This window comes from Rhipicephalus microplus, chromosome 2 (assembly GCF_043290135.1).
Source record: "Rhipicephalus microplus isolate Deutch F79 chromosome 2, USDA_Rmic, whole genome shotgun sequence".
In the NCBI taxonomy this organism is placed as follows: Eukaryota; Metazoa; Arthropoda; class Arachnida; order Ixodida; family Ixodidae; genus Rhipicephalus; species Rhipicephalus microplus.
The window spans coordinates 25,960,174-25,977,622 of NC_134701.1; the positions used below are offsets into that span (position 1 = coordinate 25,960,174).

Below are 17,449 nucleotides of genomic sequence, written 5' to 3' on the forward strand. Positions count from 1 at the left end.
CAGCTCTTATTACATTGTACGGCTTTTCTGGGGGTATTTACTATTATGTTCATGTGTGTGTGTGTTTGTTTCTTTGTGTTTTCTTCTCTTGCCACCCCGTAGGGGAGGTTCGCGTACATTGAACACGCAATCTTTTGTAGTAGAGCTTAGACTTTCTTTTTTCGTAGGGTAGGGATCGTGTTCTGTAATTATCGAGTGAAACAAGTCATAAGGACAATCGGTGCCATAAAGACATGGTTAAAAAGGCTGTGAAGTGTTCAGTATGCGGAGTGAGTTTGAAAATGAACCCAAGTGCAGAAGCTTACGGAGAGGTGGCTGACGCGAAGTGTAGGCAATCAGCAGTCGAGGAAAAAATGGAAAAAACGATGGTTGCCCTGAGTCAACTGCTGTTGAAAATCACTGAGCTGGAGACTGCGTTGAGGACAGATCAGGACAAAATGAGGGCAATGGAAGAAATGCTGAAGTCCGCCGAGGAACCACTAGCCAAGGTGAACAAAGGAACGGCTGACGGAGAGAACAGCAGGGCACCGGCAGCAAGAACGGCAGCGAAGAAAGAGCTAGCAAGTTTGCAAAAAACAGGTTCAGCCGGTTCAAGTGCCGCAAGGCCCAGCTTCAGCGAAGTAGTGGTGGGGCTGGGAGGGGACAAAGCAGCCGATGTCACAGGTGCAAGCAACTCCCAGGTGCAGGACGCTCCAGCTGGGCGTAGTCACAACATGGGATAATCGCTAGGAACTCGAATTTAAATCGATGCGCAGAAGTAATCAACGAGAGGGTAAGAGGTGACAGGAGGCTTCCAGTAGGGACATTCCCAGGACGCAAGCTGGAAGCAGTCATGATGCAAGCAAGCGCAAAACTCAAAACTGCAGCTGATAGACGAAACCTTGTGATAATTTCAGGCGGTTTCAACGATGTCCTAAATGAAGATATGGCAGGGCTAGTGACCACACTGGTGAAAGGCGTCGATGACATGCACGCCACTTCTCCTCAGGTACAGGTAGTGATATGCACAATACCGGAGGTACCGGTGCGTGTCGTCAACCTGCAAAGTGCGGTTGTCAATGCAAACCAAGAGATATGGCGGATGAGTAGAGAGAAAGGCTTTGTGGTGGTGGAAATAAACAGAGAGCCCCATTGAAAAAAACGTCCACCATAGGAAGGGTTGATTCCACCATCCACCATTTTGGTGGATTATGGCGGTGGAAATGTTGGTGGCGCATGGTGTATGGTGGCTATGCTGGAGCGCATGGTGGATGGCGTGCTCGAGCTGACAATGCTGGAGCGCGAAGCAGCGTCAGAACCACCGTGACAAACTGCCACTAAAGATAATAAAAATAATTCTATCAAAAACGATGTATAACGCACCTGCAAAAAAAACTTGCGACAGCGGGGAATTGAACCTGCCATCTCCAAATTCAGAACTGAGGACACTAATCATTGCGCCACACCGACAGTTGGCGATTTTGGTGTTAAAGAGGTAGCCAAATGAGGAAGTCACTGTTTTACTTCAGTTCGGTTGGTTGTTTATTTGGGAGGTACGGGACCCGCATCTGCTAAAATTTGCACATCTGATAAACACGAACAATCGCTGCCTGTAACGATTGCCACTGCGATAATTGCAACAGCACTATGTTTTTGTTACAATTTAGAACGGCAAGGGGAAAAAACTCAGTGGACTAAGGAGCAGGTAGAGTTTATTGGCGGTTACTGCCAAGTTTATTATCCATTTCTCGCTCTTTCCTAAGAGCGATATCAGTTCAGGCTTTACGACGCATCTACCCAGGCAGCACGCCGCCGTTGGACCAATCTTGGACCAACATCGGCTAACATCGGCACCGACGTCGGGCCGACGTCGGAAGTGCAACTTCTTCCAATGTCGGGCCGACGTTCAAGCCAATGATGGGCCGACGTTCAAGCCAATGATGGGCCGACGTTTTGCCGATGTTTTAGCCAGTATGCAACCAACATTGGGCCGACGAAGGTCCATCGTATTGCCGTCGTTTTGCCGACAAAGCTGCCAATATTCGGCCAACATTGGGCCATATTTCAGCCAATCACATGCCATTTTTACGCCGATGTTTGCTGCACGACGAATATTGGCTACGGATGTACGACCGACATTGGACCAATCCAGGGCCACATTGCAGCCAATCAAATGCCGTTATTACACCGATGTTTCCTGCACAACGAATATTGGCTACTGATTGGCTTGCCATTATGTAACCATTATTAGTAGGTAATTTTTCTTACCAGAAGATTTAAACAATATGCCTCGATGACCCGCTCTTGTAGCTTTGCAGCCCTGTATACTTGGCGCAACAGAAAAATGCTGAGAACTGAAAGCAGTTACTCGATCTATTTCATCTTTTATACCTCATTCCCTTTGCTAACACTAGAAGCGTAGTTTATTTTTTTACCAATTTATCTTTTGCAATAGCGAGTGCTTTATTTGGTACTGGTATTTGGTACAGCAGATCGAAAAAAGTCGTTAGGAAGTAAATGTTGAAAACGTATGTCCCCCACTTGCAATCCCCACATATGTCCCCCACATGGTAATCGAGAATATTCATACTTTAGAGCATTTTTTTGTAACTAAAACATGGTGATGGTGCTTCCGAATCAGCATAAGCTAGCCGAACAGTGCACCACCGACAGTCTGCAGACTATTTATTCTTTGTTTTTTTTATTTATTTGGTACAACAAAAAATGTATACATTGAAAAATATATATACACAACTAAAAAAGGCCCGCTCTACTGCAGGTCAGGTTGCGTTGGGGGCACAGTGACAGTGGTGCTGTCAAGGCCCTGGCTGCTGTGGCTGGGCAGGAAGCCAGCTGCCGCGAGCAGTCGATAATCTGCACTCTGAGAGTGGGGATCATTGGGCTGCTCCACAACAGATGCTTCTCTGAAGCGCCGCTTCCTGCCCCCACAGCGATCACCAGACCCTGGCAGCCACCTCTTAATAAAGTTGAGGGCCTCCGCCTGGTCGCACCCTGCTTTTTGGCAGATGACATCTGCATACAAGAACAGAAATACCATAGTACACATGAAGCACTGCAGCACAGAGAATACACAAGGGTACACACACATAAAACAATGAACAAGTCTAACCTGTCACTAATCTACAGAGCCTCAGGTTCACAAAGGCCCTTTTCCCTTTTCTGCCATGAAGGCTGTACAGCACTTGCACGTCATGTGCCAATACAGCCTTCATGGCATTCACACCAATTTCTCGGAGGTCACGTCCCCCAATCAGCAGGAGGTGCTTGCACTGTAAAAAAATGCAAGAAGCATAGATGGGGTGAACGCAACAGCACATCGAAATGTTTTCATGATAAAAATCTGCAAGAAGAGGACACTGAAAACAACAACTTGAATTTTTGGGCATTACAACATTTCATTGTTTTTTTTACACTAACTTCAACTCACTTGACCTAAAATGGTTTCCACATCAGCCCTCTCACACTCAGTGTGAGAACCTTTCAGAGTCCTTCTCTGAATGCAGTTTCGCTGTTATGAAATCAAATACAACACTGTTATAACCCTTAATAAATATTGATTCTAGCTATGAAATAGTATAATTACTTTGTACAGTGCTCAAATTCCAATACACGTTTCTTCGAGGTTACAATGTCTTTGCCTGAATGTTGACCAGGAGTAGCTTCTATAGGTGAAAAACGATAAAATATGTGGAATTCAAAAAGAAGCTTGGACATGTTTTTAATCAATGCATTGTAAGCAGAGCACAACAAGATAAATGAACATGATCAAGGCGTACTAAGAGGCAACCTTAGAGCGACCAAATCTTGGTCATAGATGAAACTGATAGAAAAATAAAGGTCGCACTAGATGGTCGCACCATTTGCTGTTTATATTTTTCTGTGATAGCCAACAAAGAGGCATGTCGCTATAGAAATCTCATCACAATAAACAAAGGTGCATTTTTCTTCACACTGCGAAATTGGGTGCATGTTAGATTTTTAAAAAAGTAAGAAATCGGCTAACACAAGGCAGGGTGAACTGTAGCTCAAAGTAGAGAGAGCCGCAGCGGACACGAAATAGGGTGATAAATGAACAAAATTACTGAATGTCTGTTTTAAGCAGGCTATTGCTAGTCACTGCCCATCAAACACACGATGCCGCCTACATCGTCTGCTAGCTTAGGACAGTTCACTCGGACTTCACAGACTATAGTAAATACAGTGGAATCTCATTAATTCCAACACACTTAATTCGAACTGACGCTGTGGTCCTATCAAAGCTATACCGCGCTCCGAAAATTCTCTCAGCACCCCGCCCAATCCTGATTGATTGATTGATTGATATGTGGGGTTTAACGTCCCAAAACCACTATATGATTATGAGAGACGCCGTAGTGGAGGGCTCCGGAAATTTAGACCACCTGGGGTTCTTTAACGTGCACCCAAATCTGAGCACACGGGCCTACAACATTTCCGCCTCCATCGGAAATGCAGCCACCGCAGCCGGGATTCGAACCCGCGCCCTGCGGGTCAGCAGCCGAGTACCTTAGCCACTAGACCACCGCGGTGGGGCATCCCGCCCAATCCTGCGGTGGCACTTCAGACACCTCATCGCTGTGCTTGAAAAAGAAAATGAAGAAAAGGAAAGAAAAGACTGCGGTGGAATGTTTGCCAAATGCCAATCTGCGACATTCCTGTGCCTTGCTTCGGCTTTTTCCGTCCCTGCCACGTAGAGACCCTTCTCCTCTTAACACTGCGCATGAAGAGAAAGAGGGGAAAAAAAGCTGTCGCAGAGAGTTGGCTCTCTCATGCCGATCTGCAACGCGCCGGTGTCACGCTTCCCTGTTTTTCGTTCCTGCTATGTAGAGACTCTTCTTTCAACACCACGCATGAAGAGAGAAAAAAAAAAAGCTGCCGCGGAGTGTTTCTCTCTCGAATGCCGATCTGCTTTTCTCCAGGTGGAGACGCTCCTCCATTCTCATCATGTGCTGGCCACGCTCCGGCTGCAGCGCAGATGGTAACAGTGGAAACACAGTTGTCTTTGAAGAGTGTCAGCACTGGACATTGCCGCGCGCAACTTCTTTTGCCAGGAGAATACTGAAGCCGAAGTACAAATGCTTTGCAAACTGCACGCAAAACTTGTTGACTCGTTGCAAGGCCAACGTGTACAGACATGTATTGACTACTTTAATTAATGACGGATGTCCTGTAATTTGTGAATAAAACTTCTCCATGCACATGCATCACTGCATGGTGAGCCCTCCGCTCGTTTACCGTATTTACTTTATTCTACCGCGCCCTCGATTGTAACGTGCGCCCGGTTTCCACGACAAAAAAAAAAAAACCAAGACATCGGTTGCAACGCGCACCCTTTTTTTCTCGTTGGCCCGCTTGATCACACCACTCGCGAAAACGACTCTTTTTGAGAGCGTCTTCCGTTTAAATATGAAGCACGAGGGAAGCTTATGCCTATCTGACGTGCAACAGAGCATTGCTGTCACTCTAGTTTTACCGTGGCCCGATGTCAGTACACAAACTTGCTTCGCCCCCTTCTCCTAGACGGTTGTGGTGCCAGGCATGTCGAAGTAAAGAGGCGTGTGATCGGCATTCCCGATTTGCCCAAGCAGGTAGCCGTTGTTGTGCCGCAAGTTTAGGAGGAACCTCTGAAGACTCTGAAGCTTTTCTTCGTACTCCTCTGGCAACTTCCGGCATATGCCCGTTCGCCTTCGGAGGGAAAAGCCTTTTCTCTTCATAAAGTTCGTTAGCCAGCACCTGCTCGCTTTAAAATGGCTCTGCATTAGCCCTTTTTCTAAGGCTAACTGCATAGCCTGCACTTGGAGCAATTCTGTCGTCACGGGCCGCTGTGCCGCTCACTGCTTAATCACATACTCGCCGAGCAGCTCTTCAATTTGTGGAAACCGACCCTGCTGTGGTCCACTGAAGCCTTTGCGTGAATCTTTGCTGTCGACAATATTTTGCTTTTGTTTCCGCCAGTCCCGCACGCACGTTTCGGGAACTCCGAATGACCGCGATGCGGCCCGATTTCTGTCCGTTCCGGCACACGCGACGACTTTTCTTTTAGAAGCAGCATTGTGGTGCACTCGTCGAGTTTTTGGAGTCGGCCCTACCATGCCGTCGATGCTAATGTACTACAAGATGACGAACTCCTCAGCACACGTATGAAGTGCCGCGCATGGGAAACACATAGGCAAAAATGACCGACGCGCCATGCCGACGCACGTAGGGGGCGGCCATTTTGTAAGTGGCGATGGCAATAGAATGACCATATTCATTTTTTTTTTCGTACTCGATTCTAACGCACATGCGATTTATGAACTCTCTTAACCGGAAAAAAGGTGCGTGTTAGATTCAAGTAATTACGGTAACTTTCATTACTTTGAACTTCTTTTAATTTGAACAAATTTTCTGGCCTCTTTGAGTACGAATTATTCATATTCGACTGTAGTACAGTGGCTCATGAGATAACCTGACTAGTTTGTTTCCCGAAACACAGTATCTTAAAGCAGTACTAAATTTCTGCATGTTACATAGGCATATTAAAAATCAAGAAATATACACCAAAGCCGCAGTCACAGCTTTACTCTGCACAGCTGCCTCTGCTGCCTCCACTTCTCCAATTGTACCAGCAGGCAGCCGGGGAAGGTCAGAGGGGCGCTGTGCTGGCTGGGCGTGCTGAGGCACGGACAAGAGCCGTACCTTGTGCTTCAGCTGTCGCACCTCCTGCAGAACCTGTCTTTGTTGCTGCCGGATGCCAAGTTGGATCCGCAGGATCCGTAGCAATAGAGCTGAAACATACAAGAGTACATACCATATTTACTCGCACAATTTGCATCCTCACATAATTTGCTCACCAGTATAATTAGCCAGCCTGCTTTACTACAAGAAACTTTTTGCTCGCATACTTTGCCCTCCCCAACCAGCCCGAGCCACCTTGCCAGCACACACACAGACACATTTGACTTCATGATGCTCTGGTCAGGCACATCTCTTGTCGAGCAGGCGAGTGCAGTCTTACACAAAATGAACTGAGTGCAAGGTCCCTTCTTCCATGAACTTTTATGCTTTCCCTAGAATACCGAACTTGAAAACTGAAACCTGTTTATGTGTAGTCCGAAATGCCTAAAGGTTTGCCTCCTATCTTCCCACCTCTTCCATGGCAAGAATGTATTCCCGAGACACAGCACAGATGTTGAACGCGTGCAAGGACCTGTCACATCAACTAGATGAGGCAGGTTTTCGCACTCATTTTTTTTTTTTCGGTTTCGCCATCTGGCCATTGCGTTTTTACCGTTCCTTGTGATTGGCTACAATAATTATATACGAGGCAGATTGCTGTTATAAAGCTTACCGAAGAAAACTGAAACCGTGCTACCGCTAAGCACATCAGCGTGGAGTTCTTCGACATGCAATATTCAGTATGGGAGCCAGCAGAAGAGTGCGTTGAATAAGACTTAGCATAGAAGCTTGGGTGTGTTGGTTAGATATCGGAGGGAACACAACGCAATAGAAGACTGGGACAAGGAATGGACACACACACACATGAAGGGCGACACACACAGCCCTGTGTTGGCATCGCGCTTCCTTGTCTGCATCTTGCTTTACGTTGGGTTCCCGACAATCATTGGAGAGTACTTATGTTCTCTGGTATAACCCTGTCGTGGGAACTGGTTTTTGTGAGCACTGTTCGGAAGAACTTCAAGAAAATGGGGGCATTTGAACAGGCTTAGCAAACAAATGACAATCCGCTTTGAGACAGCTGTGACAGCGCCTGCAACATATATTCCCAGTTGAGCTTTTAGGCCAGCGATTCCTACTAGCTTCGCACATGACCGGATTGACAAAAAAAGTACACATAATACGCGAGAATATACCGCATTTGACTCTGTAGCTTTGATGAACCAGGCAGATACACAAATTTACCAAAACTCCATTGATTCCGTTGCAAAATTATTCCACAAACAAATTGCGATGTTATCCATGTTACTATACGATTGTGGCACTTTACTATTGCAGCTTTCCAGGAGGCACACATAGTGCAGCGTTAGTTCACCACTCGCAGTTAATTGTATGCAGTAGGTTGCTCACAGCAACTGACTGCATGTAATGGTGAACATCTTGCATGCTTGCACCGCTGTTTCAGCATGCTGGCTGCTTCCCATTAGGCTATCAATTGATGTTCAAAAAATTGGGAAGATGAAGAAAGACTACACAGTGCCCTATGGCCACCCAATACTCCAAACCTCCAGCCAACAAACAAACAAAAGAAACAGAAGTATGCAAATGAATATTATTCCTAATGCAGCTGGAATGGAGTGTAGTTTTCACCAATTCTGTGTGTTAAGTCAATATGGAGTGAGTTAACTTCATAAAGTAGCTTTTCTCATAACAGTGTTCACTCTATTGTAACACAAGGAGTGACTTCATAGCATCTAGAAGGAAAAATAGAATCTTCAGTACTTGATAGAAATGTGAGGCTCTACCTTAAAACAACAATAATCTGGAAAAAGAACTCATTACATTCGAAAAAAAAAAAAAGTAGCACAGTTGATCCCCTTTACAAGAGACACTGATGTAACAGACAAACGGGGATAAGAGGCGCCAGTGTGCAGGCTGACATTTGGCCCATCATGCATCAGGCACTCCGTAGATGCGCCTGTGCAGCCGGGAGCCCTGCAGTCAAGCATGCTGAGCAAGACTGTTGACTACTATACAATGACACATTGCCACAAAATTTCAAAACTTCATTTCACAGACTTCTGCAAAAACTTCTTACACTCTTGCATAATTTTTGCACAAGCTTCTCTCATTCTTGCGTGATTTTCGTCAGAACATATAAGTGTTGGAAGTTGTATGTCCCTAAAAACTTGCACAATACAAATAGCATACATTAAAGTCTATCACTTAATACGTGCATAGTGTAACAATGAAAGGAAACTCACGCATGGTTTGCTCCGAGCCTTCCTCGTGCGGTGCCTCCTTGAGCCTTGGAGAGCACTGTACAGCTAGAGCAAAGTAGCATCAATCCAGTGTTAATGGCAGGTTAACAAGACAACAAAACTAACCCCCATATTCATAAACGCTCCCCGACTCGACTTTCACCCTTCACTTGACAGAGTTGAGCACTGTGCCGCTGCTCGTTTGAAAGCGACGCTGCGCTACTCGAGAATCGCAGCAGATTATTGCTGACATGCAGCAATTTTCTCTGCTTAGAGACGGTGCTCCCATCAGCCATCTCAAGTGAAGGTGAAGCGTTGAGTGGAGGGACGTTCTAGAATACGGGGGTAAGATTGGTTGCAAGAACACTACAATAGACACACTTAATTTTTCATTTTCACTTCATCTATATTGTACAGCTACACACATTCTGCATCCTTATAATGCAACATATACATACAGGCTTATAAAGTAAACACTGTAGGCTGCTCAAATAACACCTACACAAAAAAATTACCCAAAAGTGGCCATGCGCACAAAGTACTTTTATTTGAAACTCACAAAACATTTGCGGTGATGTAGAATAAATAAGACAGGTTACGCTTGGAGGCACATGAGACCTTCTCAGCTTTCATAAAGTACAAAAAACAATATGGTATGTGTGTGTGTATGTACGCATGAAGCTTCAGCCTTTACACACGGTTTCTTGAAAGAATCGACTATGAATTTTATGGCACCTGTGTCCTTCAGCGCAATTGAAAGCCTGCTGATCAGTGTGTGCAATTGTGGAATAGTTACATGGAAAATGGCGTGAAACACCTAAAATCAAATTTTTCTAGCTAGGAAATATGCAGCTGTATATACACAACACATGCTGCAAACAGTGGGAGGTGACCACAAGAGTGATTTGAGTGTAAGCGGCAGTATTCCGCATTCATGCACCCCGCCATTTTCAACTGTTGCCCAAAAGCAGCACCACTTCAGCGTGCTACTTTTTTTTTACATCATAAACAGCACGGAGTACAGCGAGGATGAAAACAACATATGCAATTAAATTTTGAGCACTATTTATGGTGCGCATGATTGATTGATTGATATGTGGGGTTTAACGTCCCAAAACCACTATATGATTATGATAGACGCCGTAGTGGAGGGCTCCGGAAATTTAGACCACCTGGGGTTCTTTAACGTGCACCTAAATCTGAGCACACGGGCCTACAACATTCCCGCCTCCATCGGAAATGCAGCCGCCGCAGCCGGGATTCGAACTCGCGCCCTGCGGGTCAGCAGCCGAGTACCTTAGCCACTGGACCACTGCGGCGGAAATGGTGCGCATGAAAAAAAAAAAAAAAAAAAAGGCATTTGTACAACGACGAATTCATAATTTGCCTTCACGGACCTTCTGTTAGGCTGCACCACATACAGATTTTTTGTGGCTTTCAAAAGAGATTTGAAAAAAAAAAAAAATAATAACCCTGTTTACTCTCGTCATGAGCGCACTCACTAAGTCACCCTCATTTCAGTGTTGCCAAAATTTTGAATTTTTTTTTCTTCCACATATTAAACACACACCTTACGTTCATCCGCTGAAGTCCCACGGGCTCCCCCCCCCCCTTGCCGCCTTCGCTCGCTGCCACGTGCCATTTTATTTTTGTTTCTATTTGTTCACGGAACGTCCCCTGTCTTTTTTAATTATCTCTTGTAACATATGTGGCATTATCTTGTTCCCGAGGTGCCACAGGTGCTTTGCTATGTAGATGCACCATTAAACTAGTATTTTTGATCAACTGTGCATTTCTGATGTTTACCTTGCAAGTACGTAAAACTGGCATGCTTCTTGATCTACGGTACACATGTGGCTTGTCTCACTTTGAAGGAAAAGTTAGCATACAATGGTGTAAATGCTTAGAATTTGAAATATTGAGGCAGCAGCACACCGGAGATGATCATATGGTAAAGAAACAAGTGCTGCCTTATTACTGGCAAGTTGTCACTTATATGTACAAATAAATTTTGCGAGCTAAAAATAGTACAAAAGCACAGCGATGCTATGATGTGGTTCAACCTGTGGATTCACTTCATTTATCACGCCATATGATGAAGCTTCCTTTGGTAAAACTGCTCAGATAAGAAAAAAAGTTTGCTGTCCAATACAGCAACTATACAAAGTGTGCACGTGCATCTCGCAGCGCCTTTTCGTCACTTCCGAAATGCGCCACCAACATGCCCGGGCACCAACCGAATCTATCGCCTACAACTGCCATGTTGTCTCCTCGTGCTTGCACCCGTTTAGTTTTGCCTCAAGATGCAAGTTTGAGAAATTATGAGCTGCTAGTGAGGCAAGTTGATTTAGTAGTCCACGCAGAGGGAGCAGAGCTTAGGGTGTTTCTTCGCTGAAAGTTATAACCTGAAATTGAGAACGCACATTCCGATTTTCCTAAAAGTACCAGCGTATTTGGCTGGTGCAGATGAACAAAAGCTACTTGAAGAAACTTTGCAATATTTGCATCTTCAGGTACAACTTCATTACGGGTAAGTGCCATAGCCAAGTATTTACCTGCAAACAGATATAGCTTACCAAGATACTGTACATACAAACTTGCCCACAGTTAGAATCATGATGGCGAGGAAGGCGGTTAAAATCGTGATGGCGATCGCGGAGATTTGGTATTGCATTGAAACAAACTATAAAAAATGGGAAACAATATTAGTTCACTTTGAAGTATAGCCGATCGGTTCAAGTTGGGCGTCAGGATTTTTTTAATTAGTCAATTAATTCTATACACGGTCTCTTATCATGTTCAGTGACTCCACTGTACATTAGCGTACAACAAAAGCAAAATACAAAGTGAAAAGTGTGTTAAAGCATACGCAAAAAATAAAGTGATGACTGGCATTACCGCGGCACACACCACGCAAAGTCGCTATCTGCCTTGTATAATATTTTCCTCGGCTATTTCCACAAATTGCAATCAAAGAGGCTCAAGCTCAACATCAGCACTGTTTAAAACACTTCGGGGGGGGGGGGGGGGGGGGGGCATTGCTACTTTGGTGGCGTAGGCCGTGACAATATATTCATAATATTATATCTCTTGTAAACTTGCCTAGCTCTGCACGACTAGTTTTCGATGAGAGCAGCTGCGCTTCGCACATCCACTCTTAAAATTGCGGCTCGAGAGATTTTGAGCTTTCACTTGTTTTTAGGCCAGGCAATTTGTAGTGAAAGCAAGATAATAGGCCCTCATAGGTTGTGGCGGGCAGCCGGTGTACGCCGTGGCTGGTATATGTGTCGCACATCTTGATTATCTGGTCTTGTATCGAGTGAACGAGCGAGGCCTTCCTAATCCAATGAGCTCGTTAAAGTAAGACAACAAAAAACCACAATGCTTCCACATCGTTCACAGCAACAGATGACGAGCCCCCAACAAACCGCACTGCAGCACGTGAACTGCCGTAGTTACCCAGGGAGTTACCCGGGCATGGTGGGAGAGGGCGACAACGGCAGAAGTGACATCACAAGAACACTACGTATAAAGGGGACATTTAAAGACTTTTTTCCCATTTATAAACTTCATGCACTGTTCTGTCACAATTTATAGCTCAGAATAGTTGTATTTTGAAAAGGGCACTAATTCATAAGCCCAATGGTTCAAGGATGGGTGCATTTAGGGGGCCCATTCTACGTTTTACTTATGCCCTTCAAGAACTTGCTTACAGGGCCAAAGTCCTGTTTCAGAAAGAACACGCTAGTGCGTGGCCAGCAGTCCGTCAAGCATTAGTGCTGGTGAGATTTGGAAATGCAGCGCATGAGCATCCTCATCTGCTACTTCTCTGCTCATGCTCTCGGGGCTTACTTGCGAGGCACGGACCTTCGCACTTTTCATTTTCACACTGTAAATCAAGTGATGCCAACTCTGCCTTCCATTATTTAATGAACCAATACTTCAAGGTCACGAGGACGAGCTTAAAATGTTTGCTACATCAAACCTGAACAGCATTTTGAGTCATCGAAACTTGCTAGTTGCAGCGAGCATTATGCGAAAAATATTATGTGCTTTACGGTGACAACTTGCAAAACACTGCAGCAACGATTAAAATCATGCATTTTTTGTGCTCACAGGAAATACCTGAAGCAGGAGGCACTGGGCTAGATAAATTGCGCAGCTAAAATACGGATGCGCTTTTCAATGCTGTCATGCGTACAGGCGGAGAAATGGCAGACAAAACTGGGCGCACCCCGATTCTATGCGCATGCGTCCCATTCACAAGCCTCGCTGCCAGTTAGCACCACATGGCTCACTGTCCATGAGCTCGCTTGTTTCCTGTAACAGTGGACCATACGGTACACCTATTTAAAAACGAGGATAGAATGTATATAATGCAGCATCTGATGAAGCCATGACGATGTGTTGCTGATGAAATCTGGAACTCTAGTTAGTACCCTTATTGTTAACCAGCCGACCGACTAGCAAAAAGATTTGCGACTGAAATGATGGCATCTACACCTGCCCTTAAAGGGACACTGAACAAAGTTTTTGCCGCCGAGATTTTCAGCCAAAGCAAAAGATTGGGCCATGAAATTCATAGACAATAATTTCAAGCAGAAACTACGAAAACATACTGAATTTAATGAGCCTTTTACAAAATGCCGCGTCTAGCTCTTAGACACGGCGTTTTTTAAAAGGTCGCGACATTTATTTTTCAAGTTTTTTTTTTTTGTTATTCAAGACAAATCTACGGTGCATTGTTCACAGAAAAAAAATTGCCTCGGTAAGATTTCTTTGCGAGCAGCTTACTAATTTTGAGGCAGCCGCGTTGATTCGTGAACTGAAGCATGCGAGTGATCGATCTTGCCTGCTAGTGGCTAGGCGACAAAGGCTTTACCTCATGTCCTGGTGTAGCTAAGTCACGCAAATGGAGCAGAAAATGTGCATTATCATTTATTTCACCTAAATATCACACGTATGTGACTTATTGCCGGTGACAGGTGATCAGGATGAAGTCGACAAGTTGCAAATCTGAACAAGAATTCACTCGAATGAAAAACCAACCTATACTCACGTGCACTGTGAAGTCGAACACGTCGTCCGTCAATGTTGTCGCTGATGCCCGAAGGAAAAGAGAAGAGGACAAGCGACGGGGTCGTCTCTTTCTATAAAGTCGGCGGAACTGCCAGAACGGCCAACACAAAAGGCATCGGGTTGACATTCCTCCATCTGGGCATCCGTCGCTCCACCCGGGCATGCAGCTGCTACTGGTTCTACTACTATCCTCTTCCTCTTCCCCGTGCCTCTTCCCGACATTGCAGTGTTGCTGCCATACTCGCGAACCTTTTTAAATTAAAGCACGCAATCATGCATTATCGTGCGCCATACTAAACTTAAAAACAGTGCGCCGGTACATGAGATCACGAAGCGCGGTCCACGCCATCACAAGAGCAATTAGAGAAATGAAACAAAGAAAACAAAATTGTATAAAATATTTTGTCTCAATACGATCCGCAATCCAGTTTCCTGCAGCGGCTTTTGGCTCTGTATGAACGGCCAAGCCAGTGCCAAGCCAAGCTTGCGTCCCTGATCAGCTGTTTGTTTCCATCGAGAATTCAACAGTGAACTGGCAATTTGTTTAGATGATATTGCTAAAGGGCTTGAAATTGAATATTTCTCTACGTACTACTGCTGTACTTTTCCTCTCTGTTTCCTGATCACAGTGATGAGATTGAGGAGGTTACAATTTAGAAAACAGCAAGTGCAGCTCAAGCATTGCTAGTATCGCCGTTTCGGTAATAAAATGTTACAAAGATTTTGCCCCGCGACCTGCTTGCCGTGTTCGAGCACCCAGTAGAAATTTACGGTGCCGCGTTTGAAAGAGTTGAATAAAATTGCAATATTACGAAAGAAAGGCTCTGAAGCAACATCGCATTTTATCAGGCCTACACCTCCCACACCTAGACGAGTAAAACTCGTCGATATTATCTTGCAAAGCTGTGTATAATATTTAAAACACATTATTTAGCCCACGATGAATTGTTCTCTCGTGTGGCTTCTCCATTTGGTACTGTCATGTTAACTTACAAAGGCAACTTTCCATATTTAGTCTCTTTAGATGTTGCAAAAGCTTGACACGTGGTGTGTATGCCATACTGATAATTCTCCTCGTAACCTGGGTCCGCCTCTTTAAACAGCGTCGCATTTTATTGTTCGCAATTGTGTTTATTTTATACTGTAAGCGAGCTGTGTGATTTCATCAATATTCACGAGTGTTCCCTGACTATACAAACACGTGCGTCTTATTTGGTGCGGTGCACGTTTGTATGTAGCAAAAAATGTCATTTCGTCAGCGTGTGTCTGCATACACTTGCATGCCCTGCAGTACGTGTACATAATTAATGCAGTAAGGACTGCAATGCATAGCCTTGCATGGGACATATATTCCATGCACCCTCAGAGAAATGTTGTTTGTTATGAGCCTACTGTTTATCATTACATTTTTTTTTCGTTAAAGTTTCATCTCCATATAAAGCAGCTGTATACAGGCACGAGCTTCAGCAGCTTCCTCGTTGTTCCATTTTAAATAAAAACACCAAGCCTACCCGAATCAATGATCTGTTTGCTATCATTACTGTTATGTGTTCTACGATGTACACAAGGACAGTAGTATACAAAAAATAGGGAGGGAATTGAATGCCCTGCCTGCATCGCTGCGCCGTTTCACAAGATCAGGCGCTGCGCTGTGAAGCTTCCTACCGGCCTGCAGAAATTCAAGGGAGCGTACAATAGCGTGGTTCAAGAGGACTTGTGGGGAATACTAGACACACTGGGTGTAAAAGATGGAGTCACTAATCTTTTAAAGGAAATCTATAAAACTAACAAGGTAGTTAAAAAGTGGGAAAAACAGGTATCCAAGCCCACAGTGGTGAAACGTGTATTTAGGCAAGCGTGCCCACTGTCACCCTTCTTATTCATGATGTACCTACAAGGATTAGAGGCCAAGTTAGAGGCAAGGGGACTTGGCTTCAACCTCTCTTTAGTCAAATAAGGAAAACTCATTGATCAGGCACTACCAGCATTAATCTACGCAGATGATATAGTGCTAATGGCCGACAACAAGGAAGATTTGCAGAGGTTGATGGACATCTGGGGTAATGAGGGAGATAGGTTAGATTTTAGATTCAGTTAGGAAAAATCAGTAGTCATGATTTTTAATGATAACAAAGTTAGTGAGCTTAGAATACAGGAAGTCACGCTAGAGATAACAGATAAATACAAATAACTGGGCGTATGGATAAGCAATGGGACCGAGTACCTGAGGGAACACGAAATATGCGTGACGACTAAAGATAACAGGAATGCAGCAGTGATGAAAAATAGGGCACTGTGGAATTACAATGAGTATAATGTTGTGAGAGGAATATGGAAAGGGGTCATGGTTCCTGGGCTGACGTTCGGCAACGCGGTCTTGTGCATGAGGTCAGAAGTTCAAGCAATATTAGAAATTAGGCAACGTGAAATATGTAGGCTTGCTTTAGGAGCTCACGGGAATACACCAAACCAGGGAGTACAAGGTGATATGGGATGGACATCATTTGATGGCAGGGAAGCTAGCAGCAAGATAAAATTTGAGAAGCGATTGAGAGAAATGGGGGAGGAGCGTTGGGCTATGAAGGTTTTCAGCTACTTGTACATGAAGAATGTCAATACAAAATGGAGGAAGCGAACCAGGAAATTGACTGGTAAATACTTAGAAAACAGCAGGTGGCCAAACCAGAAAGAACTATCGGTTAAAAAGGAACTGCAGGAAACGGACACTGTAATGTGGAGAATTGGCATGATTAAGAAGTCCGCACTAGAGATCTATCGAACTTTAAGCAGGAAATTGCCAAAGAAAGAATCTATGATAATACTCAGGGTAGTTCTCTACTGTTTGAGGCCAGGACGGGAGTATTGCGAACCAAGACATATCGAGCCAAATATGAAGAGGTAGACACAATATGCAGTGAGTGCGAAGAGAAAGAAAAAACTGCCGAACACTTGACAATGCTCTGTAAAGGGCTTCACCTTATAGTTCAAGATGATGGCGCAGAGTTTTTCAAAGCACTGGTGTTTAGGGACAGGGAGGGCAAAATAGACTTTAAGCGGGTAGACTTAACTAGAAGGAGGTTATTTGATTGGTGGCTAAAGTCAAGGCACGATTGAAAATTAAACCCTTCACTTCAAAGTACCTGTCCAACTTTACTATTTAAAGGGGAAAAAAAAATCTAGTGGTTAGTTCACTAAGCATTACGGCTAGGTGACGTTAGCCGCCGCCCGATCTAAAGGGTACGGCCACATCCATCCATCTATCCAGCCAAGAATATGCTCTCTGGCTTGTTGCTCCAGGCCTAGTCAGGTAGATTTTCTGGCCTCACCGTTGAATTGTTTGCTCGGGTTGTGGCTTGCAAACATTGCGGTTTTGGGCTTCGTATTATCTTGTTCCGTCATCATGTCCTCCAAGTGGAGGACATGTCGCAGTGTGA

The 17,449-nt window shown here is 44.6% G+C and overlaps 1 protein-coding gene across 1 annotated transcript; it reads right to left on the bottom strand.

Moving 5' to 3' along the window:
* Positions 1-2,663: 2,663 nt before the first annotated feature.
* Positions 2,664-14,364, bottom strand: LOC142796187 (uncharacterized). The gene is made up of 5 exons (XM_075886335.1): positions 13,996-14,364; positions 8,940-9,002; positions 6,697-6,785; positions 3,110-3,269; positions 2,664-3,012 (listed from the first exon to the last, which is right to left on the bottom strand). Exons 2-5 carry the CDS (start codon positions 8,941-8,943, stop codon positions 2,750-2,752), a joined length of 516 nt encoding a protein of 171 aa, XP_075742450.1. The 5' UTR covers positions 8,944-9,002; positions 13,996-14,364; the 3' UTR covers positions 2,664-2,749.
* Between the last annotated feature and the right edge of the window lie 3,085 nt (positions 14,365-17,449).

What these genes read in the sequence shown, in the direction of transcription:
- LOC142796187 (XM_075886335.1), bottom strand. An exon ending in TGCGACAGCTGAAGCACAAG is followed by an intron (nt 3,270 to 6,696) that starts GTACGGCTCTTG and finishes ATTTTTTTACAG; the next exon opens with TGCAAGCACCTCCTGCTGAT. An exon ending in GCTCTGTAGATTAGTGACAG is followed by an intron (nt 3,013 to 3,109) that starts GTTAGACTTGTT and finishes TCTTGTATGCAG; the next exon opens with ATGTCATCTGCCAAAAAGCA.